Source organism: Pelophylax lessonae (assembly GCF_965119305.1).
Source record: "Pelophylax lessonae genome assembly, chromosome: 6".
Lineage (NCBI taxonomy): Eukaryota > Metazoa > Chordata > Amphibia > Anura > Ranidae > Pelophylax > Pelophylax lessonae.
Window position 1 is genome coordinate 51,469,032 of NC_138773.1, and position 24,288 is coordinate 51,493,319.

The 24,288-nt window shown below is 44.6% G+C and overlaps 2 protein-coding genes across 2 annotated transcripts in view; both read left to right on the plus strand.

The window, feature by feature from the left end:
- LOC309557342 (NXPE family member 4-like) overlaps nucleotides 1-11,296 on the plus strand; it is a gene marked incomplete at its 3' end in the record, with an annotated part of 32,734 nt that extends 21,438 nt beyond the window's left edge. The window contains exons 3-5 of the mRNA XM_082260018.1: nucleotides 4,451-4,512; nucleotides 8,020-8,238; nucleotides 10,749-11,296. Coding sequence (XP_082116144.1) covers nucleotides 4,451-4,512; nucleotides 8,020-8,238; nucleotides 10,749-11,296 — 829 coding nt within the window. The remainder of the gene's footprint in view (nucleotides 1-4,450; nucleotides 4,513-8,019; nucleotides 8,239-10,748) is intronic.
- The window catches only part of LOC309558583 (uncharacterized protein), a 533,559-nt gene that overhangs the window by 255,904 nt on the left and 253,367 nt on the right, over nucleotides 1-24,288 (plus strand). The window lies entirely within an intron of this gene.

The following is a 24,288-nucleotide window of genomic DNA, read 5'->3' on the forward strand; positions in this document are numbered from 1 at the left end:
GCAGGCTTTCTTGGAACTGAACCCCTTTTCCTCCACTGGTCCTCGGCACACTGCATCCCCTCTGCAGCTCAACTCAGCATTCTCTGGATTCCCAGGCAGCCACCCGAGACACCCGATCCCTCTGACAGGAGGAGAGACAGCCGCACTCTCCCTCCTGGGACTCTGCTTCCCGCCAAAGACTCTGCGTCATGCCTTCCCTCCCAGAATCCTCTGTGACAGAATCTGCCTTCTGGGGTATATACAGGCCTGAATGTGTCTCTGATTGGATTTCCTCCACTGCCCAATGAGAATCCTCTCATGGAGCCAGTGGGGAGACTCTCCTCTCAGCAGACACACCTGGGAGACAGGACAGCCCAGCTGAAATTATGGCCCTGCTGTTAGGCAGCCAAGGCGCACTATACTTTTACCTAGCACCTACCCTGTAGGGTGCTAAATAACTATCACACCTATTATATGCCCAAAAATATGTGGATACCCTTTCAAATTTTTTAAAAAAGGTGTTTTTTAGTAAAGGATACTGTTAACCACTTATCGACCGCTCCACGCAGATTTACTGTGGCAGGGCGACTTGGCTGCGCATAATCATGTAGATCTACAGGATTATGTGCACGCAGTGTAAATAAAAACAAAAAGCAGAGCGCCTCTAAGTGTTATCAGTTTAATTAAAAGGGTAATGCAGGTACAGGAAAACTGCTCACATTTAAAACAGTATAAAATAGCTCATCTGTTAGGTGGTCTGCAGGAACACAGGGGTCCAAGGCTGGATGTTAGTAACTCCAAGAGATGGTGCAGGGGATGCTGAAGGAGGGAGATGTCTGGAGAGCCAAGAGACCAGATAGTAGGATGGTCAGCAGCTTCAGGAAGGTGTTCTGTTCCTCAGGGAGACACCTGGTGAGCCTAGAGACCGTTAGGTAGAATGGCTGTCGGCTTCAGAAGGGCGCCCTGCTCCTCAGTACATCCGGCGCCAACAGATAGGGGAGCCCATCTCTTGGAGCTACTAACATCCAGCCTTGGACCCCTGTGTTCCTGCAGACCACCTAACAGATGAGCTATTTTATACTGTTTTAAATGTGAGCAGTTTTCCTGTACCTGCATTACCCTTTTAATTAAACTGATAACACTTAGAGGCGCTCTGCTTTTTGTTTTTATTTTCACTTTCAGAGCTGACTTCTCTCTGCAGCTGAGCTGGCCCTGAGTGTAATCTATTTCAGCCATCAACTACACCAGATTAATGACTATACATGAACTGCATACCCCTTGATGCTATATAGGTATGTGTGATGCGCCAACTTTTATCCTGCTTGTTCATGTGCACGCAGTGTGGCCGCCAGACCGCAATAGGAGCAGGCTTGATCACTGCTGGCCTCCCGCGATCTTCGGCTAGAATGACAGAAGAGCCGCCTGCCTATGTAAACAAAGCAGACGGCTCTTCTGTCAGAGAGGCAGGGAAAGATTGTGTGATTCAGCTAAGCTGAATCACCGATCTCTCTCTGCCTCTGTCCAACCCATCCCCCCACACAGTTAATAAGCACAATAGGGAACACATTTAACCCCTTGTACACCCCCAGTGTTAACCCCTTCCCTGCCAGTGTAATTTATATATTAACAGTGCATATTATTTAGCACTGATTACTGTATTCATGTCACTGATCCCCAAAAAATGTCAGTTAGGGATCTGATCTGTCCGCCGCAATGTCGCAGTCCCGATAAAAATCACTGATCGCCGCCATTACTATAAAAAAAAAAAATAACAAAAGAGTCCATAAAACTCTCTCATAGTTTGTGAACGCTATAACTTTTGCGCAAACCAATTAATATACGCTTTTTGGGATTTTTTTTTACCAAAATATGAAACAGAATACACATTGGCCTAAACTGATAAAAAAAAATAGGTTTTTAATGTAAACATTTTTTTTATTGGGAATGTTTTATAGCAGAAAGTAAAAAATATTGTGTTTTCTTCAAAATCTAAAAACGGCAGAGGGGATCAAATACCACCAAAAGAAAGCTCTATTTGTGGAAAAAAAAAAAGGACATCAATTGTATTTGGGTACAGCGTTGCACGATCGCGCAATTGTCAGTTAAAGCAACGCAGTGCTGAATTGCAAAAAATAGTCTGGTCCTTAAGGGGGTAAAACCTTCCGGAGCTGAAGTGGTTAAAGTCTAGTTGAATTTTAAAGTAGAACTATAGGCAAAACATTTTTTTTTTTTCAATTTGAATTGAGCAAGGGAAGGTTGTAGCCCCTATCAGATGTTTTTTCGTCAGCTGTCCCATTGCAGAAATTTCCCTTTACTTATTGTCCAATGGCCAAACAGGAAGTAGGAGGAAATCTCTGTAAATAAAGAGAATTCCTTGGGGACCCCCTGGTCACAAGATCTAGTGTCCCCATTGGAAGATTTCCCCCTCTATTACTATTCTGGGGACAACCCAAAATTTGGAAATTTCTTTTTACATTCACTTTCAATAATATTGGTAAACAGTACAAATATAGAGGGGGAATCTCCTGAGACACAGCGCAGTGTTAGGCTGCATTCACACTTGAGCGTAGCGTTTTACTGCGTTTTTTACCGCAATTTTACTGCGATTTTTACCGCGATTTTCAGGCGTTTTGCAGGCAGGCATTGACTTCTATCAAATTGTATTTGGGTACAGCGTTGCACGTTCGCGCAATTGTCAGTTAAAGCAACGCAGTGCTGAATCGCAAAAAATAGTCTGGTCCTTAAGGGGGTAAAACCTTCCGGAGCTGAAGTTGTTAAAGTCTAGTTGAATTTTAAAGTAGAGGCAAAACATTTTTTTTTTCAATTTGAATTGAGCAAGGGAAGGTTGTAGCCCCTATGAGATGTTTTTTCGTCAGCTGTCCCATTGCGGAGATTTTCAGGCCTTTTTTTCAGGCGTTTTTGCAGGCAGGCATTGACATCTATCAAAAACGCTGGTAATCAGCCCAAAAAGAAGCTCATGTACTTTTTTCAGCTACAGGCATTTTGCAAAACGCTCAGATGTGAACGGGGGCAATTTAAATGAATGGGGTTTTACTTGTTGGGCGTTTTGGAACGTTTTTTTGAGTGTTTTTGGAGCTGAAAAACACTCAAAAACCCCAGGTGTGAATGGAGCCTTAAGCCCCGTACACATGTACCGATCGTCGGCCGAACGATCGGCCGTCTTTTGTCCGAGGGCTGTCTTGTCTGTTGAAAAGTGCAAAAGACTGCACACAAATTTTGTCGGCCAACAACAGCCGACTGCAGAAGTGGTGTCATGTGATGGTTTACTTTCCTTGTCTTTTTTCTTTTCTGAGCATGCCCAGTCTTGCAAATCTGCTGTCTGTCGGCCGAAATCTGTACTGACTGGCGAACAATCGGCCGTTCTGGTGTTGGCCAACAAAAATTTTAATGCTTGCACGACAGATTCTGTTCGGCCGAAAATGCGCTGTCGGCTGTCGGAAGCATCATACTAACAAGCCTACAATCGGCCGATTGGTCGTCGGCCGAATCTTTACGGCCGACAATCGGTACGTGTGTACGGGCCTTTAGAGTGCCTTCTTTTGAGATTTTTATTTGGTTGAGTAGGGGGTAGACTAGATTCACTGTGATTTTTTTTTTTCTGTCTGTGTTCTTGTTAAAAAATTTCCCTAACTTTCTCTCTGGGGAAACAATTGTTATCAGGACAGGAATTTAGGGTAGAACCTGACAGGACTTCTCATTCTACCCCACTCTATTCAAGACTTAAAAAATACTTTAAATAAAAAGTGAAGCAGATCTTTGCTGCCGCAGGGGAGTCAGCTCTACATATCCCAAGGTAGTGAGAGACTGCTGCTTTCAGACCTTGCGCAGACCTTCTAAAGTGAAGCTTCAATAAAATCAAACCCCTCTACTCTCCTTACTTGAGCGTAGATGCATTGTAGAAATGTATATGCAAATAAACGGAAATCAATGACGGAACCTTACGTTTTTGTGCCTACATTTTCTACAATAAATCCCACGGTCAAGCAAGAAAAGTGGATAATTTTGTTTTATTGGAGCTTCAGATTTTTTAGATTCTTCTAGAACAGCTATTCTCAACCAGGTTTCTGTGGAACCTTAGGGTTCCTCCAAAGATTGCTAGGGTTTAATTGGACTGTGGCTGGTTGAATTCCCATTTGCCTGCACGGGTCCAATACCACTTGACGGAGCCAGCAGCGTGACCCCAATGATTTTTTAAACTGTCTTTGAGGGTGGCACTCTGTCCACCACTGTAAGGGTTGCATTCTTCCTAAAGGGAATTCTTCTGATTAACCTCAGATGAACCAATTTTAGTAAGGGTTACCCAAGACCTGTACAATTTTTTAGGGGTTCTTCTGGAGTAAACAGGTTGAATAAGGTTGAATGAATAAAACTGTTCTGTATTCTAAACTAATTTTTTCAAGATCCTTTTACTAGCTGTACATTTGAAAGTAATTTCAACAATTTTTTGTAGGCCAAGAGTGGGTATCGAAATTGCCCAAAACCTGGGACCTATAACAGTTATAAACTGTGATGGTAAGTAAATTCACCATAGAAGGTATTGGCCTTGTATATTACAAATTTTTGTTAGCCTCAAGTTACAACACAGTGGCATCCTAATTGGCTTTATATAGACTTAAAAAAATCAACAATAATGCATGGAACTTCCCTGAACTATTGTTATTTTCTTAAAGAAAGATAATATATGTCTCCTCTTGCATTTTATTTACCTAACCATTGCATCCTAATGACTTTAACTATACTTAAAAAATAAATAAATAAATGGTAGGATGTATAGGGTTTAACTCAACAATAATAACTAGAACTATCTTGAACTTCTATGTTATTATCTTAAAGAAAAATAATATATGTCTCATCTTGCATCCTAATTGCCTAACTGTGGAATCCTAATTGGCTTTACATAGACTTAAAAAAAAAATAAAAGAAACAGTAGGATGTATAGGGTGCAACTCAACAATAATGAGTGGAACTTCTCTGAATTATTATGTTATTATCTTAACCACTTGCCGACCGCCGCAAGTACATATACTGCGGCGGTCAGCCCCTCACAGGCAAAGTGACGTACCGGTACGTCACTAGCCTGTGAGGCTCTGGGGAGCGAGCGCGCGCCGCTGGAGGCACGCTCCTGCTCCCGCGCGGTCACGGACCCCCCCGCGCGTTTGAGCGGCAGACCCGATGTCCGCCACTCACTCACGATCGTCCGTGACAGCGGGAAAAAGGCAGGCGGATAGTGTAAACAAGCCGCCTGTCATTCTCCCCTGTGTAGGAACAGTGATCATACGGTTCTACTATGTAGGACTGTTGATCGTTGTTCCTACACCTCAAGCCACAGCCAATCACAGTTAGAATCACGCCCCTAGGGACACACACAGCCCCTCCCTCTCAAATAAAGTTAACCTCTTCACTGCCAGTGTAATTTTACAGTAACAGTGCATATGTATAGCACTGATTACTGTAGAAATGTCACTGGTAACCCCAAAAGTGTCAAAAATGTCAGTCAAGGGTCTGATCTGTCCGCCGCAATGCCGCAGTACCGCAAAAAAATCGCAGATGGCCGCCATTACGCATTTAAAAAAAACCAACAAAAATGACAAAAATCTTTCCCTTTGTTAGTAAACGCGATAACTTTTGCGCAAACCAATCAAAATACACTTTTTGCGATTTTTTTTACCAAACATATGTAGCATAAAACAAATTGGCTGAAAATGTTAAAAAATTTTGATTTTTAAATTTTTTTGGGGGGGAATTTCGCATAAAAAAAATTTGAAAAATATTGTTATTTTTGCAAAATTGACGCTCTTTTTTTGTTTATAGCGCATGATCAAAAAATCGCACAGGTGATCAAATACCACCAAAAGAAAGCTCTGTTTGTGGGAAAAAAAGGACGTCAAATTCGTTTAGGTACGGCGTCGTATGACTGCGCAATTGTCCGTTAAAGTCACGCAGTGCCGAATCGCAAAATAGGCCCTGGTCAGGAAGGGGGTAAAATCTTCCGGGGCTTAAGTGGTTAAAGAAAAATAATATATGTCTCATCTTGCATCCTAATTGCCTAACTGTGGAATCCTAATTGGCTTTACATAGACGTAAAAAAAAAATAAAAGAAACAGTAGGATGCATAAGGTGCAACTCAACAATAATGAGTGGAACTTCTCTGAATTATTATGTTATTATCTTAAAGAATGATAGTTTCTATCCCATCTGTGCTGGCACATGACATTTTGGCCTTATTATTTATTGCAGCTTCAGGTACATGCCTTCTTATAAAGTTACAAAGGAATAAACGTTATAAAGTGACCCTGTCACGACAAGGTCCTTTTTTTTCCAATAGGACACCTGTAAAAGAAGCTTGAACTTACTTAGATTGACTTTTGAAAAGCTGGTTGATCCCTGCTCCCCAGCTGCTGCAAACATTTTACACAACTGGGTGTGTAGACTACTTTCTTTTCTAAAAGCTTGTACATCGGTGCAGGACGTACAAGCCGATGAAAAGAACCACTGCGACTAGCGCGAGGAGCAATTATTGGACTTATTTGACAGTCTAATGTCTACTGTCAGTTGGACTTGGGTAAATCTGTTCAAGTTTTGAGATGCCAAGGATTTTTGGAAACTTGTTTGGAATTCTGGGAAACTGGACATAATGGAGAAAGTCTATGGGGGGAATTTGGTTGTTAAATCCCAGCCAAACACGGCAGTCCCATGATCATAAACCCCACCAGCTTTCCAGCATACTAAACTCCTCAAAGAGCCGGGAGGCTCCAAGAGGTTAAAAAATGATATCCAAGTATGAATTTTTAGTTTGAAAAGTCCCTTCTATCACTCTCAACCTCTTCCAAATTCCCAAATTGATTTTTATTTTGCTGCTGTGATCTGACTTTCTGTTAGAAGGTGGCAACGTTCATTCTCAGTGGTCCCACTGTATGTAGGGATCTAGCCACTCTCTCTTGTTCACTCCTGAAATGGACTATGGATTATGGAATATGGGATGTGTGGTGCGCATAGATTAGTTTATATGACCACAACTAACATGCACTGCTTGTTCCAAAAAAAAGGAAGCGAGGGAGGAAAAGTAAGTGGATCAGGAGCTCATGGGAGGATTTTATAAGGAGGATTAAAAACACAATCACACAATTTCATGAAAAATAGTTTACAGTACCATTAAGTAGTGGATTTGCATAGATAGCTTTTGGAGAAGAGGGATATCATTTAGTGTCACTAGAACTTTTAACCTTCATTTTCCAGATACCTACTCTGTCCACAGTAGCTCACCAGTCTTTACTAACACCTCTGAACTCAGAACTTTAATGTAAAGCCTAGTACACACCACCAGTTTTTTTTATTCAACCTAGCAGGTTAAACGAAAAAAAAATGAACTGCTCAGATCAGAGCCACTATAGCTAACAATCCAATGTTAGTACAGCAATAACTCCCCCCCCCCCCCAAGCTATTGTGATATGACAGGGGATGGCCCCCCCCGCCAGAACACTCCAGCCAGCGCTCTCAGCCATCGGCAGAGAGCTCTGATCAGGAGCCAGTCGCCTACTGGTTTTCCAGCATGCATGTCCAACAAAAGCTGGAGGAATGGCCGGCTTCTGTCGGACTCGCTGCCATACACACGGGCTGAATGTCGGCCAGTCTTTAATAAACCAGACGATGTCGCCCAACTTTTGGCCCATGTGTACTAGGCTTTAATCTTGACACCCCTTCCACCTCCACAGCAAGCAGTAAAAGAGGTGGTGTAATATGCATGGGCTGCTATGACTATGGCTTCTCCAGTGGATTTGGGTGGATGGACCTTTTTTTAAGTTTGGTTTTTAGATTAAGAGCAATACATTTTTCTCTTTATGAACACATTTCTTTCACATTTAGCTGACCTTTTCACACACTACAATTAAAAAAATAAAAAGATAGATGCAAAGGACAATTTTTGTGAGGTTGAACATGTGATCCTTTTTAAGACTGACTTTATATTTTCTATGTTACTATGTAATATTAACTCCCTGTGAAAAACAATCATTCTTTCAGAAATCCCCTTAACTCCAAAGCCAAAATGTCAGCCAGGAATGAACTCCACGCTTCCAAGGGGATTCTTTTTTAACAATACTTGGAATCCTGCTTATTGCGCAATGACCACCTACAAAACTGCAGAGGACTTTGTGAAATGCCTACAGGGGAAAAAACTCTTCCTGATTGGAGATTCAACATTGCGACAGTTCATCATGCACTTCACAGAGGGCATCCAAAGTAAGTGCTTTCTAATGTGCCTGAAGGCAGGAGCCCTCAACTCCAGAGCACTGTTTTTGAGGCAAATACATATTTTAACTATAAATTTAGCTCACCTTTTATGTCTAACTATTGGCCAGTGAGTGCTAGACCAAAAGGAAAGCATGGGATTCAGAGGGAAAACCTCATGACTGATCAATGAGGCTTTGTAAAAAAAAGTCTGGTGCGCTACAAATTATGGTGTACAATTGTAAAACCAACAATTTACATGTGAATGACCTTATTTAACATATAAACTCAAACAAAGTAGTGTAAACGTGAATAAAGTCCAAAGGGAATAATAAATTCCAAAATTGGTGATAAAACAAGTCCCAACGTTTCAACTCCAAAAAAAATTGAGTATAGAAAACGTGAAAAAATAAACTGGTGTTGAAGTGATTTTCAGCAAGGAATGTTTCCCACCACCTCTTGAATTTACTTCTTACCAGAGAAAAGTAATATAGGGCATAAATAAGTGATGGTCGATCCAGAGAGCCCCAGCTTTGGTGTCAGTGGGAGGAACAGTGCCCCATTGTCAGTGAAAGGAATGATGCCCCATCATTGGTGTTAGTGGGAGGAATTGTGCCCCATCGTTGGTGTCAGTGGGGGGGGGGACTAGTTCCTCATCGTTGTGGCAGTAGGGGGACTAATCCCCCATTGTTGTGGCAATGGAAGGAATAGTGCCCAATCAATTAGTGTCAGTGAAAAGAAAAATGCCCCATCATTGGTGTCAGTGGAAGGAATAGTCCTTTGAATCAATGTGGGGAAACAGTGCCTCAAGGGCCACATGCAGGCAAGCAAAGGGCCACAGTTTGGAGACTAGACTAATGCATTAGTTTGCACTAGACTAATGAAAAAAAGTATTTTTTGAACTCTCAGTCAGTAGTTTTTTTAACTAAGGAGCAATGAAGGGTTCATGTTTACCCTTTCTTTTATTTGTTAAAGTGGTTGTAAAGGCTAAAGGTTTTTTTCCTTTAGCCTTTACAACCACTCTACTCTACTCTCCCACCCACAGCCGCCCCCCAATACTCACCTGAGCCCCCACTTGATCCAGCGGTGTGCACGAGAGCCTCGGCTGTCCCAAGACTCCCTCTCCTCATTGGCTGAGACAGCAGCTGGAGAAATTGGCTCCCACTGCTGTCAATCACAGCCATTGAGCCAATGAGGAGACAGCAGGGGTGAGCCGCAGCTCTATGTGTCTTATGGACTCATAAAGCAGAGCTTGGGGGCGAGCACGCACCAGTGCCCTCCCATTGCAAGTGGCTTTCTATGGTGAGGCACTGGTCAAGGGGGGAGGAGCCAAAAGCACCGACGGGGGACCCAAGAAGAGGAGGATCAGGGCTGCTCTTGTTATTTAAAAAAAAAAAAAAAATGTAACCTTTAATACCACTTTAATTTGTATGTAAACCCTGACTATGAACATTTCCTATATGCTCCTCTTTGGTCTGGTTAAGCTGAAGTTTAATCTGCCTATTTTGTCTTCCCTGATAACTACAAGCAGTGGGCTGGCTCTTGGGGTGAGTTATGCAAATATCAAAATGCCTTGCTTAGTAGGTGTCAGTCCGGAGAAGTGGGTGCTCCCTAGATGAGCTTAATTTGCATGCAAGACACCCTATGCAGATTACTCAAATTTGATGCTGAGCCTACATACCTGAAAGAACTAAAGTCCAATGACTGAAGCGGGTAGACCAAGGACAGTATTGATGGGGAGGTAAGAAATAGATGATGGTGGATGTCCTCCATCCACGAAAATGAGGCAGGTCTTGTGCCAGAAATCCAGAGCTGTCCTGTGTCATGTTTTAATATACTTTTTTTTAAGTCCTGTGGTCTCTCATGTGACACATAGGGGAGGAGTTACTAGAGCTGGGACACACAGAATCTGGTGCAGCTGTGCTTAGTAACCAATGAACTTCTAACTTCAGCTTGTTCAATTAAACATTAACAATAAAACCTAGAAGCTGATTGGTTACTATGCACAGCTGCATCCGATTATGTGTGCTCCAGTTCTAGTAAATCCCACCCATAGACTCCTCTTCCTCCCTGATCTTCACTAGGGGTAAGTGGTCCCCAGAGATGCGGAGGAAATAACATGAGCTCTACTCTCTGCATAAATACACTGCAAATAAATGGTGTAGTGGTGATGCCTACATGAGGGGGGGAGGTCATGACATCCTTCATTCTTAGCATGTTCTCTGTCTTCCACTGGGCATCATTGAAAAACAAAGTACTGCAGTGGAAAAACATTTGTTTGGAGATAAATATCGAAGGTAGGCTGAGCTGCTTTTTTTTTAACTGGCTACAGGCCCTTATATAGAAAAATGGCCCAAGGTTGGGCTCTAAAGAGATAAAATATGGGGAAAGTGAATGTATTGTAGAGATGTACAGCAAATATAAATATTTCTTATTTTTCCCTTACTTACACTTTAAAAGATCATGCATATGATATTATCCAGTGTATTTATAACATGGTAGGTTTCTCTTGTCTCCACCAGTTGTGAAATATTTTAGACATCATGAGACTGGATGGCAATCTTGGGAGAAGACACTCGAGGCTATAAACATGGAAAAAGATATTTATGTATCTTATAAAAGACACGGGTTTCCCCTCGAGAGTTTCGTCTTTTACTACTTCATGGAGGACATGTACACGAGCCGCCAGATAGACAGACAAGCTGGAGGAAATGATACTATCTTTGTCATTACCATGGGACAGCACTTCCGACAATTCCCTCTGAAAGTTTTTATTAGACGGGCACTGAACATCCGCAGAGCGGTGGAGCGCCTTTTCCTCCGGAGCCCAGAAACCAAGGTTATCATCAAAACTGAAAACACCAGAGAAAGAAATGCTGCACCAGAAAGAACTGGTGATTTTCACGGTTATACTCAATACCTGGTGCTTAAAGAGGTTTTCCAAGGGGTTAATGTGGGTTTTGTGGATGCCTGGGACATGACAGTTGCATCTGCAATAGAGACAGTTCACCCTTCAGGGTATACATTTGAGAGTATTATGAGCCTGACATTCAGCTTTGCTTGTTCATGAATAGGGTTGAGCGAACACCTAGATGTCCGTGTTCGACGGGTTCGGCCGAACTTTAAAAAAAAGTCCGGGTCCGTGTCCCGGACTTTTACCGAACTTTTCCCGGACACCGAACCCCATTGAAGTCAATGGGGACCCGAACTTTAAGGCACTAAAATGGCTCTAAAACACCAAAGGAAAGGGCTAGAGTGCTGCAAATGGCAGCAAAACGTAATTAAGAGCATGGCAAGTGCTCTGCAAACAAATGTGGATAGGGAAATAACTTAAAACAACAAAAAAAAAACAGAAAAATAAAACAATGTTCTTCTTCATCTCTGAAGGACGAGGCCCATATGGAGTAGGAGGGAGGTTGAGGTGGTGGTGGATGTGGCGGTGACATAGGCGTGCGCACAGGGTGTGCTGGGTGTGCCTGGGCACACCCTAATCACCTAGGGCACATAGCATTGCCAGTGAGGAGATGGGAAAGATCTCCCTGGGACCTGCTCTGCTCTATTTCTCCTTGCCTACAGGTACATGGCCCCGATACATTACTCTCCCTGCTGGCAAACACATGCATGTGTATTTCAACTTTGGGGTGCACACCTTAATGCAATAGGCTGCGCACACCTATGGGCGGTGTAGGTGGAAGCGGCGGTGGAGGAGGACCAGGGCCGGATTAACAGCATCATGGGCTTGGTGCTGAGGATTTTGAAGGGCCTTAAGGGCCGTGCCTTGCCATGCACCCAGAGGAGGAAGGGTGCAGCCATGCATGCCTAATTCAACATGGGATGCTGTCTCTGAAGCCCATAAACACATCCATGCATCGCCAACTGTCCCTCCTTGTCCGGCCTTCACGCTGTGTGGGGAGGTTCTGAGGGTGCTGCCTGGGGAAGCGAGCATAGAAGCCAGACTTCTGTGTTTACAAGTGACAGAAGAGCGGTAACAGTGAATATGGCCAACCCGGGGCCTATATAAAAGGTAGGGGCCTGGAGCTGCAGCTCCAATAGCCCCTACATTAATCTGGCCCTGAGGAGGAGGACGAGGTAGCCAACACTGCTTCTTTTCAAAAATTTTAAATGAGGGTACACCCCAAAAGAGTGAGAAAGAGCAAAAATGGAACAATGGGTGGGTAAGGTCGGTATCCATTGCTATTCTGCATAAGGTACGGAAAAGTCCCGTGGGATCCATGCCTGGTTCATTTTAATGAACGTGAGCTTGTCCACATTGTCTCTGGACAGGCGGCTGCGCTTGTCTGTTATAACGCCCCCAGCCGTGCTAAATACCCGTTCAGATAATACACTGGCTGCAGGGCACGCCAGCACCTCCAAGGCGTAAAGGGCAAGCTCAGGCCATGTGCCCAATTTGGAGACCCAGAAGTTGAAGGGGGCAGACCCGTCATTCACTACATGTAGGCGTGTGCACACATACTGCTCCACCATGTTGGTAAAATGCTGCCTCCTGCTAAGACGTTCCATCTGAGCTGCTGGTGCTGCTGTTTGTTGTGGCGTGCTGACAAAGCTTTTCCACATTTCGGCCATGCTAACCCTGCCTTCTGAGGTGCTGGCGGTGCCCTGGTTGCGTTGGCGACCTCCTCCTCCTCCTCCTCTGCCTTGTGCTTCCACTGTGGCCCCGCTGTCAGATGGGAATGCCAGCAGCATGGCGTCTACCAGCGTGCGCTTGTACTCGCGCATCTTGCGATCGCGCTCCAGTGAGTGAATTAAGGACGGTACGTTGTCCTTGTAACGGGGATCCAGCAGCGTGGCCACCCAGTAATCAGCACAAGTTAGAATGTGGGCAACTCGGCGGTCGTTGTGGAGACACTGCAGCATGTAATCGCTCATGTGTGCCAGGCTGCCCAGAGGCGACGAAAGGCTGTCCTCTGTGGGAGGTGTATCGTCCGTGTCCTCTGTATCCCCCCAGCCACGCACCAGTGATGGCCATGAGCTGGCCTGGGTGCCACCCTGCTGTGAACATGGTTCCATCTCCTCCTCCAGCTCCTCCTCCTCCTCATCCTCCTCATCCTCCAGAACTGTGCCCCTGCTGGACAATTGCGTCCCTGGCGTTTGCGTGTGCAGGAACCCACCCTCGGAGCCCCTTGCGAATGACTGCCCTGAAAGCCTTGGAAATGTTACCTCTTCATCCTCCTCCTCCTCCTCATCCTGTGCCACATCCTCTTCCATCATCGCCCGAATTGTTTTTTCAAGGAGGCATAGAAGTGGGATAGTTAAGCTGAGAACGGCGTCATTGCCACTGGCCATGTTGGTGGAGTACTCAAAACAGCGCAACAAGGCACACAGGTCTCGCATGGAGGCCCAGTTATTGGTGGTGAAGTGGTGCTGTTCCGCAGAGCGACTCACGCGTGCGTGCTGCAGCTGAAACTCCACTATGGCCTGCTGCTGCTCGCACAGTCTTTCCAGCATGTGCAAGGTGGAGTTCCACCTTGTGGGCACGTCACATATGAGGCGGTGAGCGGGAAGGCCGAAGTTACGCTGCAGCGCTGCCAGGCGAGCAGCAGCAGGGTGAGAACGCCGAAAGTGCGCACAAACGGCCCGCACTTTCTGCAGCAGCTCTGACATATCGGGGTAGTTTTTAAGGAACCTCTGCACCACCAAATTCAGCACATGCGCCAGGCAAGGGATGTGCGTCAAACCGGCTAGGCCCAGAGCTGCTATGAGATTTCGCCCGTTATCACACACCACCAGGCCGGGCTTGAGGCTCGCTGGCAGCAACCACTCATTTGTCTGCTGTTCCATGCTCCTCCACAACTCCTGCGCGGTGTGTGGTTTGTCCCCCAAACAGGCAAGTTGTAAAACTGCCTGCTGTCGTTTACCCCTGGCCGTGCTGAAGTTGGTGGTGAAGGTGTTACGCTGTCCGGATGAGGAGGCGGTAGAGGATGAGGAAGCGGAGTAGGAGGAGTTACGAACAGGAGGCAAACTGAAGCGCCCTGCAATCCTCGGTGGTGGAAGGACATGCGCCAAATTGCTATCCGCCTCAGGCCCATCCGCCACTGCATTTACCCAGTGTGCCGTTAGGGAGATATAACGCCCCTGACCGTGCTTACTGGTCCACGTATCCGTAGTTAGGTGGACCTTGGCACAGATGGCGTTGCGCAGTGCACACCTGATATTTTCCCCCACTTGGTTGTGCAGGGAAGGGATGGCTTGCCTGGAAAAGTAGTGGCGGCTGGGCACGACGTACTGTGGGACAGCCACCGACATAAGGTTTTTAAAACTGTGCGTCTCCACCAGACGGAATGACAGCATTTCAAAGGCCAATAATTTTGAAATGCTGGCATTCAGGGCCAGGGATCGCGGGTGGGTAGGGGGGTACTTCCTCTTCCTCTCAAGTGTTTGGGAGATGGAAAGCTGAACGCTTCCACGGGACATTGTGGAGATGGTTGTTGGTGACCCAGGTGGTGGTGTTGCTGACAGATCGTCTGTTTGCGGGGTGGCAGGTGCCGGTATCACTACAGATGTGGCTGGAGCGGCCGAGACTGCAGCAGAAGAGGAAGCAGGATGAGCCAGAGACGTTTCTTGGTTTTGAAGGTGTGTACTCCACTGCAGCTCGTGCTTTGCACTTAGATGCCTGATCATGCAGGTTGTGCTCAGGTTGAGAAGGTTCATGCCTCGCTTCAAGCTCTGATTGCACAGGGTGCAAACCACTCGTGTCCTGTCATCAGCACATTTTCTAAAGAACTTCCACGCTAGAGAACTCCTTTGAGCTGACTTTGGTGCGCTCGTTCCCTTGCTGCGTTGGGCAGTAGCGGGCGTAGTGTCTAGGGCACGGCCGCTCCGCTTCTGCACCCTGCTCCCTCTTCTGCTGTGCTGGTGGCTCTGTGCGACCACCGCCTCTTCCTCCAAACTACTCAGGTCACCTGCATGACGTTCATTCCATGTGGGGTCGAGGACCTCATCGTCCTCCACATCATCTTCCACCCAGTCTTCACCCCTGCCCTCCTTGTCGGTCTCCACAATGCTGAACGCCGCAGCAGTTGGCACCTGCGTTTCGTCATCATCGGAGACGTGCTGCGATGATCCTTGCATGTACTCATCTTGAGAAATAAGTGGTTGGGCATCGCTGCACTCAATCTCTTCCACTTCTGGGGCAGGGCTAGGTGGATGGCCCTGGGAAACCCTGCTGACAGAGTCCTCAAAAAGAATAAGAGACTGCTGTATGGCTTGGGGCTCAGACTGCTGGCCTGATTTGCAAGGGGGTGAGGTGAAAGACGGTTGGACATTGGCTGCAGGTGCCAACTCTGACCTTTCTGCAGTAGACTGGGTGGGAGACAATGTGAAGGAACTGGAGGCACTGTCAGCAGCAAACCAATCTACTATCGCCTCAACTTGTTCTGGCCTCATCACTTCTAGGGGCGTTTGATGCCCTACCAAATACTGATGCTGGTTCTGTCGCCTACTCACACTTGAGGAAGGTGTTTCACTCGACCATGTCCTCTCCTTGCAACAGGAGCTCTACCAGCAGCACCACGACCCAGGCCACGGCCCTTATTTGACGGTCTCCTCATATTTCTGTAATTTAAGATCTTGCCCTAGAAAGGTTTTTATTGAATAGCGGAATAGAAAATATGATCCAAAAAAAGTGTATGTATATCACACGTACACAACCACACTAGGCCCCAATTACTATTGTTTGTACCCCTAAAAGGCTAGATGAGGAGTAGGGGGAGTATGGAACAGGCAGCACCCTCAAACCTTCAGAAGTATGAGATGAACCCCAACAACTTGGAAAGGTGGATCTCTCTCACACGTACCGACACAGACTATCCCGCAATTCAATTGATCCTCAAAGGTTTTTATTGAATAGCGGAATAGGAAATATGATCAAAAAAAGTGTATGTATCTCGCATGTACACAACCACACTAGGCCCCAATTACTATTGTTTGTACCCCTAAAAGGCTAGATGAGGAGTAGGGGGAGTATGGAACAGGCAGCACCCTCAAACCTTCAGAAGTATGAGATGAACCCCAACAACTTGGAAAGGTGGATCTCTCTCACACGTACCGACACAGACTATCCCGCAATTCAATTGATCCTCAAAGGTTTTTATTGAATAGCGGAATAGGAAATATGATCAAAAAAAGTGTATGTATCTCGCACGTACACAACCACACTAGGCCCCAATTACTATTGTTTGTACCCCTAAAAGGCTAGATGAGGAGTAGGGGGAGTATGGAACAGGCAGCACCCTCAAACCTTCAGAAGTATGAGATGAACCCCAACAACTTGGAAAGGTGGATCTCTCTCACACGTACCGACACAGACTATCCCGCAATTCAATTGATCCTCAAAGGTTTTTATTGAATAGCGGAATAGGAAATATGATCAAAAAAAGTGTATGTATCTCGCACGTACACAACCACACTAGGCCCCAATTACTATTGTTTGTACCCCTAAAAGGCTAGATGAGGAGTAGGGGGAGTATGGAACAGGCAGCACCCTCAAACCTTCAGAAGTATGAGATGAACCCCAACAACTTGGAAAGGTGGATCTCTCTCACACGTACCGACACAGACTATCCCGCAATTCAATTGATCCTCAAAGGTTTTTATTGAATAGCGGAATAGGAAATATGATCAAAAAAAGTGTATGTATCTCGCACGTACACAACCACACTAGGCCCCAATTACTATTGTTTGTACCCCTAAAAGGCTAGATGAGGAGTAGGGGGGGTATGGAACAGGCAGCACCCTCAAACCTTCAGAAGTATGAGATGAACCCCAACAACTTGGAAAGGTGGATCTCTCTCACACGTACCAACACAGACTATCCCCCAATTTAACTGATCCCCAAAGGTTTTTGATTAAATAGCGGAATAGAAAATATGATCCAAAAAAAGTGTATGTATATCACACGTACACAACCACACTAGGCCCCAATTACTATTGTTTGTACCCCTAAAAGGCTAGATGAGGAGTAGGGGGAGTATGGAACAGGCAGCACCCTCAAACCTTCAGAAGTATGAGATGAACCCCAACAACTTGGAAAGGTGGATCTCTCTCACACGTACCGACACAGACTATCCCGCAATTCAATTGATCCTCAAAGGTTTTTATTGAATAGCGGAATAGGAAATATGATCAAAAAAAGTGTATGTATCTCGCACGTACACAACCACACTAGGCCCCAATTACTATTGTTTGTACCCCTAAAAGGCTAGATGAGGAGTAGGGGGAGTATGGAACAGGCAGCACCCTCAAACCTTCAGAAGTATGAGATGAACCCCAACAACTTGGAAAGGTGGATCTCTCTCACACGTACCGACACAGACTATCCCGCAATTCAATTGATCCTCAAAGGTTTTTATTGAATAGCGGAATAGGAAATATGATCAAAAAAAGTGTATGTATCTCGCACGTACACAACCACACTAGGCCCCAATTACTATTGTTTGTACCCCTAAAAGGCTAGATGAGGAGTAGGGGGAGTATGGAACAGGCAGCACCCTCAAACCTTCAGAAGTATGAGATGAACCCCAACAACTTGGAAAGGTGGATCTCTCTCACACGTACCGACACAGACTATCCCGCAATTCAATTGATCCTCAAAGGTTTTTATTGAATAGCGGAATAGGAAATATGATCAAAAAAAGTGTATGTATCTCGCACGTACACAACCACACTAGGCCCCAATTACTATTGTTTGTACCCCTAAAAGGCTAGATGAGGAGTAGGGGGGGTATGGAACAGGCAGCACCCTCAAACCTTCAGAAGTATGAGATGAACCCCAACAACTTGGAAAGGTGGATCTCTCTCACACGTACCAACACAGACTATCCCCCAATTTAACTGATCCCCAAAGGTTTTTGATTAAATAGCGGAATAGAAAATATGATCCAAAAAAAGTGTATGTATATCACACGTACACAACCACACTAGGCCCCAATTACTATTGTTTGTACCCCTAAAAGGCTAGATGAGGAGTAGGGGGAGTATGGAACAGGCAGCACCCTCAAACCTTCAGAAGTATGAGATGAACCCCAACAACTTGGAAAGGTGGATCTCTCTCACACGTACCGACACAGACTATCCCGCAATTCAATTGATCCTCAAAGGTTTTTATTGAATAGCGGAATAGGAAATATGATCAAAAAAAGTGTATGTATCTCGCACGTACACAACCACACTAGGCCCCAATTACTATTGTTTGTACCCCTAAAAGGCTAGATGAGGAGTAGGGGGAGTATGGAACAGGCAGCACCCTCAAACCTTCAGAAGTATGAGATGAACCCCAACAACTTGGAAAGGTGGATCTCTCTCACACGTACCAACACAGACTATCCCCCAATTTAACTGATCCCCAAAGGTTTTTGATTAAATAGCGGAATAGAAAATATGATCCCAAAAAAGTGTATGTATATCACACGTACACAACCACACTAGGCCCCAATTACTATTGTTTGTACCCCTAAAAGGCTAGGAGTAGGGGGAGTATGGAACAGGCAGCACCCTCAAACCTTCAGAAGTATGAGATGAACCCCAACAACTTGGAAAGGTGGATCTCTCTCACACGTACCAACACAGACTATCCCCCAATTTAACTGATCCCCAAAGGTTTTTGATTAAATAGCGGAATAGAAAATATGATCCCAAAAAAGTGTATGTATATCACACGTACACAACCACACTAGGCCCCAATTACTATTGTTTGTACCCCTAAAAGGCTAGGAGTAGGGGGAGTATGGAACAGGCAGCACCCTCAAACCTTCAGAAGTATGAGATGAACCCCAACAACTTGGAAAGGTGGATCTCTCTCACACGTACCAACACAGACTATCCCCCAATTTAACTGATCCCCAAAGGTTTTTGATTAAATAGCGGAATAGAAAATATGATCCCAAAAAAGTGTATGTATATCACACGTACACAACCACACTAGGCCCCAATTACTATTGTTTGTACCCCTAAAAGGCTAGGAGTAGGGGGAGTATGGAACAGGCAGCACCCTCAAACCTTCAGAAGTATGAGATGAACCCCAACAACTTGGAAAGGTGGATCTCTCTCACACGTACCAACACAGACTATCCCCCAATTTAACTGATCCCCAAAGGTTTTTGATTAAATAGCGGAATAGAAAATATGATCCCAAAAAAGTGTATGTATATCACACGTACACAACCACACTAGGCCCCAATTACTATTGTTTGTACCCCTAAAAGGCTAGATGAGGAGTAGGGGGAGTATGGAACAGGCAGCACCCTCAAACCTTCAGAAGTATGAGATTGTGTTCACTGTACCCCACAAAGATTGAGTTCACTGCACCCCACAATGATTGTGTTCACTGCACCCCACAAAGATTGTGTTCACTGAACCTCACAAAGATTGTGTTCACTGTACCCCCCAAAGATTGTGTTCACTGCACCCCACAAAGATTCTGTTCACTGTACCCCACAAAGATTGTGTTCACTGCACCCCAAAAAGATTGTGTTCACTGCACCCCAAAAAGGATGTTGTTCACTGCACCCCAAAAAGGATGTTGTTCACTCCACCCCAAAAAGATTGTGTTCACTGCACCCCACAAAGATTGTGTTCACTGCACCCCAAAAAGATTGTGTTCACTGCACCCCAAAAATGATTTTGTTCACTGCACCCCAAAAAGGATTTTGTTCACTGCACCCCAAAAAGGATGTTGTTCACTCCACCCCAAAAAGATTGTGTTCACTGCACCCCAAAAAGATTGTGTTCACTGCACCCCACAAAGGATTTTGTTCACTGCACCCCAAAAAGATTGTGTTCACTGCACCCCAAAAAGGATGTTGTTCACTGCACCCCAAAAAGGATTTTGTTCACTGCACCCCAAAAAGATTGTGTTCACTGCACCCCACAAAGGATTTTGTTCACTGCACCCCACAAAGATTGTGTTCACTGCACACCAAAAAGGATTGTGTTCACTGCACCCCAAAAAGATTTTGTTCACTGCACCCCAAAAAGATTGTGTTCACTGCAGCCCAAAAAGATTGTGTTCACTGCAGCCCAAAAAGATTGTGTTCACTGCAGCCCAAAAAGATTGTGTTCACTGCAGCCCAAAAAGATTGTGTTCACTGCAGCCCAAAAAGATTGTGTTCACTGCAGCTCACACACAGAAAAATGGATGTGGATCACTGACACCTGCCTATCTCCAATCCCACACCACACAGCAATATCGATTGAAGTTTGTAGAACACAGTTTCCCTAAAATTCAGCAGACTCTGTCCCTAACAGGATTGAGAAGAGATCGTAGATCAGGATTGAGTGCAGACCCCACCCCCCACACAGCAATATCGATTGTAGTTTGTAGAAGACACTGACCCTATAATTCAGCAGACTCTATCCCTAAAATGCCTACAACTCGCCCTGCCTAAACACTCCGACCTGTCCCTCAATTCTATCCGGACACAAATGGTTTTTTCCTGCCTATCTTTCCCTAATCAGCAGCCAGCACGTTGATGTGTGCTCTGTCCCTGAATCTAAGCAGCATAATGACGCCGCTGCGGCTGCCTCGAACTTATAAAGACTTGGTCACATGCTTCAGACGGCCAATCACAGCTACTGAGACATTTGCAGGCATGGCTGGGATGGCTTAAGGCACACCAGTTAAACGATTGTTGATTGGCTGTTGAAAGCCCGCCATGAAAAGAGCGCCAAAGCATGCAAAACCCGGAAATAAAACGACCGAACACGGATTTTTACCCGAACATACAGTAAAGTGTCCGTGTCCGTGTTCGGGTACAAAAAATCCAATTATTCGGTACGAACACGAATAATACAGTCCGTGTTCGCTCAACACTATTCATGAATGGTTTAACAAGAAGAGACTGAGAGCCATCAAATACGGAGTGGAAACGGTTTTATTTCCTTGGCTACAGTTAACAGTTCAGAGAACATGTCCGCTGACATACTGACGTTGTATTAGTCACAAACAAAAGATTACTTTTCTGTTACAGTTGTTTTTTATTCAATTTGAAAGGGACAGCAAAAGACACGGCCCAACAGGGGCTAAAGTATTGGATAGAGATTACAGACAATGAAGGTAAAGTAGTCATCAAATATTTGCAGCAATAAACTTTCTGGGCCTATCATAAAGTGTTGCTTGAGAACCTGTTTATGAGCCTATAATCACAGCAGGTCGACAGTCTAGACCACTGGTTAAGCACATAGGTCCAGGCCAGAAAAAACACTGGGAAGGGAAAGAGAAGTAAAAATGAGTAAGAGAGGGGAAAAGTATGAACCCAAGAAGAAAGGAAGGGATAAAGGAAGGGAATCGGAGGGCAAGAGCTGAGGGAAGGGGTCGAAAATGTAGAGATGACAAAGGGTCACCTTTGAACAGTCTGAAGGTGTATCCATCTGACTACATAAAGTTTTCAGTGGTCATAGAAAATGTATTTAATCCACAGCAAGACAATGCATAATGGCTTCACAATCTCTCTATGCTTCTCTCCCCTTTCCTCTCCTTTATGTCTCATCTTCTCTTTCTTTTCTTCACCCTTTTCTTTCCTTCTGTCTTCACCCCTCTCGCTTCCTTTTCCCATTTTTTCTACCATCTCCTCTTCTCTTCTCCTTTCTTTATACCTCTCCATTCCCCCTCTTATTGAATCTCCACCTCTCTGCTTTTCTCCACTTGCTAGGTTTTCTTTATATTCTTTCCTCTCCTATCCTTACCCTTTTCTTTTTCTCCTTTCTTCTTCGTTTCTTTCCTTTTCTCACCTCATCTCTCCTATTACCTCCTCCTTCTTATTTCTTCACCTCTCTTCCCCTTTTCTCTAATCCACATCTTATCTTCTCCTTCTTTTCCTTTCCTAATCTTCTTTGCTTTTCTCTTTTCTTCCCTTCTTGTGTCTTCTTGTCTCTTCTCTTCCCCCTTTTCTCCTTACTCTCTTTCTCTCTGCCTCCACTTCTTGTTTCTCCACTCCTCTAATTTTTGCCAGATTTCTCCTCTTTCTTTCTTTCTTTCTTTCTTTCTTTCTTTCTTTCTTTCTTTCTTTCTTTCTTTCTTTCTTTCTTTCTTTCTTTCTTTCTTTCTTTCTTTCTTTCTTTCTTTCTTTCTTTCTTTCTCTCTTTCTCTCTTTCTCTCTTTCTCTCTTTCTTTCTTTCTCTCGTTTCTCTCTTTCTTTCTTTCTCTTTACCGATCACCTCTCCTCTCTATTCTCCTTTCTTTTTCCCTCTTTTTGCTTTCCTCTCTTCCCTCCTCTCCTCCTATTTAGCCCCTCCCTCCATTCTCATCCTCGTTGACCCCCCCCCCCGGTCTTTGCTCTCTCAATTCTTCTCTTTACAATTACCTATATCTTTTTTAGATATTTTTTTTTTCTCTTCGTATCCATAACCTCTTTTTATAAAAGAGTATCAAAATAGTTATTGTCACCTGGGTGGTAACCCACCAGTGTCATGGACAAACTGGATGACAGACACTTTGAACCACCTGCACATTTGGAGAGAGTAAAAGTCCTGTAAAAGGGCTAAGTCTAAGCACACACAACCTGTTCTTTACCAGAGCACCTTGCTAGGAGTGATGGTACAAAGTCAAGAGGTTATTTCAGAAAGAACAAACAAGCACTGCCCAATATATCTGATCAGCTTGGCTGACACCGTTGGCTAAATTATATCTCTCAATGGCTGTCCAGGTCTAGGTAGCAAAGTCTTACACAGGAACTATGCTCTGGTAATATTTTCCACAAATCAGAGCATTGTCAGCATTCACCACCTTTATTTCCACCTGCCAACAATAAGTATAGTAGATATATTATAATTATTCTTTTTAGGTATAATGTTGTGATATTTTGAAAATCCAGATCACTAGCCAGCCATCTTGGTAAAAGCAAACAGTTTTTATTTCTTCAAAAACAGGCAAACAAAATCAGACCATACACTTCTGATACAAAAACAAAGACGCGGCTCACCACCAGCATAAACCTGTCCTGCAACAGGGTTTAAAGTTTCTGCCTGCTTTAGGGGTCTCGAAAAGTCAAAAGAGCCCAGCAGCGTCTCAGTAGCTCAGACAGTCCATAGTCCTCTCACAACTGTGTCCTGCTCCACTCAGCACCTCACAGACATCTGCTGTAGGCTTCCTGCTCTTTTCAGCCCTCTCTCACAGGTGGGTTAACCATTTCAGGACTAAGGTACCTGTAGTTAGGGTTGGAGGTTCTTTCTCACCCAAAATGTCTCCAAGCCTTCAAATTCCAGGACCCATATGAGGGTTTAGTAATCCCTTTAACTTAACACTCCTGAATCCCTCAACCTAGATGGGTGAGAGGGAATGGCTACAACCAGAACAAAGGAGACACATACCTCCCATCTAGAACCCTAACTTGGCGTCCTACACAATATATTCAGTTGTGTTCAAAATTATTCAACCCCCAATGCTGTAAAGGGAATTTAGTGTACATTTGTAATTGTATTCAGAATTAAATCCTACAAGGACTTCTTAAAGAACCATATGCAACTAAAATGACATCAATTGGTAATACAGAAGTAAGTGTCGGCCAGTATAGGCCCCAAAAATTAGCCCACATGGGTTTAACTGACAGCAAAGAACGTAGTGTATTTGATGGCTAGAGGTACATTAGGCATTCACAGTATACAGAAGTAAGTGTCGGCCTGTATAGGCCCCAAAAATTAGCCCACATGGGTTTAACAGACAGCAAAGAACGTAGTGTATTTGATGGCTGGAGGTACATTAGGCATTCGCAGGATACAGAAATAAGTGTCGGCCTGTATAGGCCCCAAAAATTAGCCCACATGGGTTTAACAGACAGCAAAGAACGTAGAGTAGTTGATGGCTGGAGGTACATTAGGCATTCACAGGATACAGAAGTAAGTTTCGGCCTGTATAGGCCCCAAAATTTAGCTCACATGGGTTTAACTGACAGCAAAGAACGTGGTGTATTTGATGGCTGGAGGTACATTAGGCATTCACAGGCTACAGAAGTAAGTGTCGCCCTGTATAGCCCCCAAAAAGTAGCTCACATGGGTTTAACTGACAGCAAAGAACGTAGTGTATTTGATGGCTAGAGGTACATTAGGCATTCA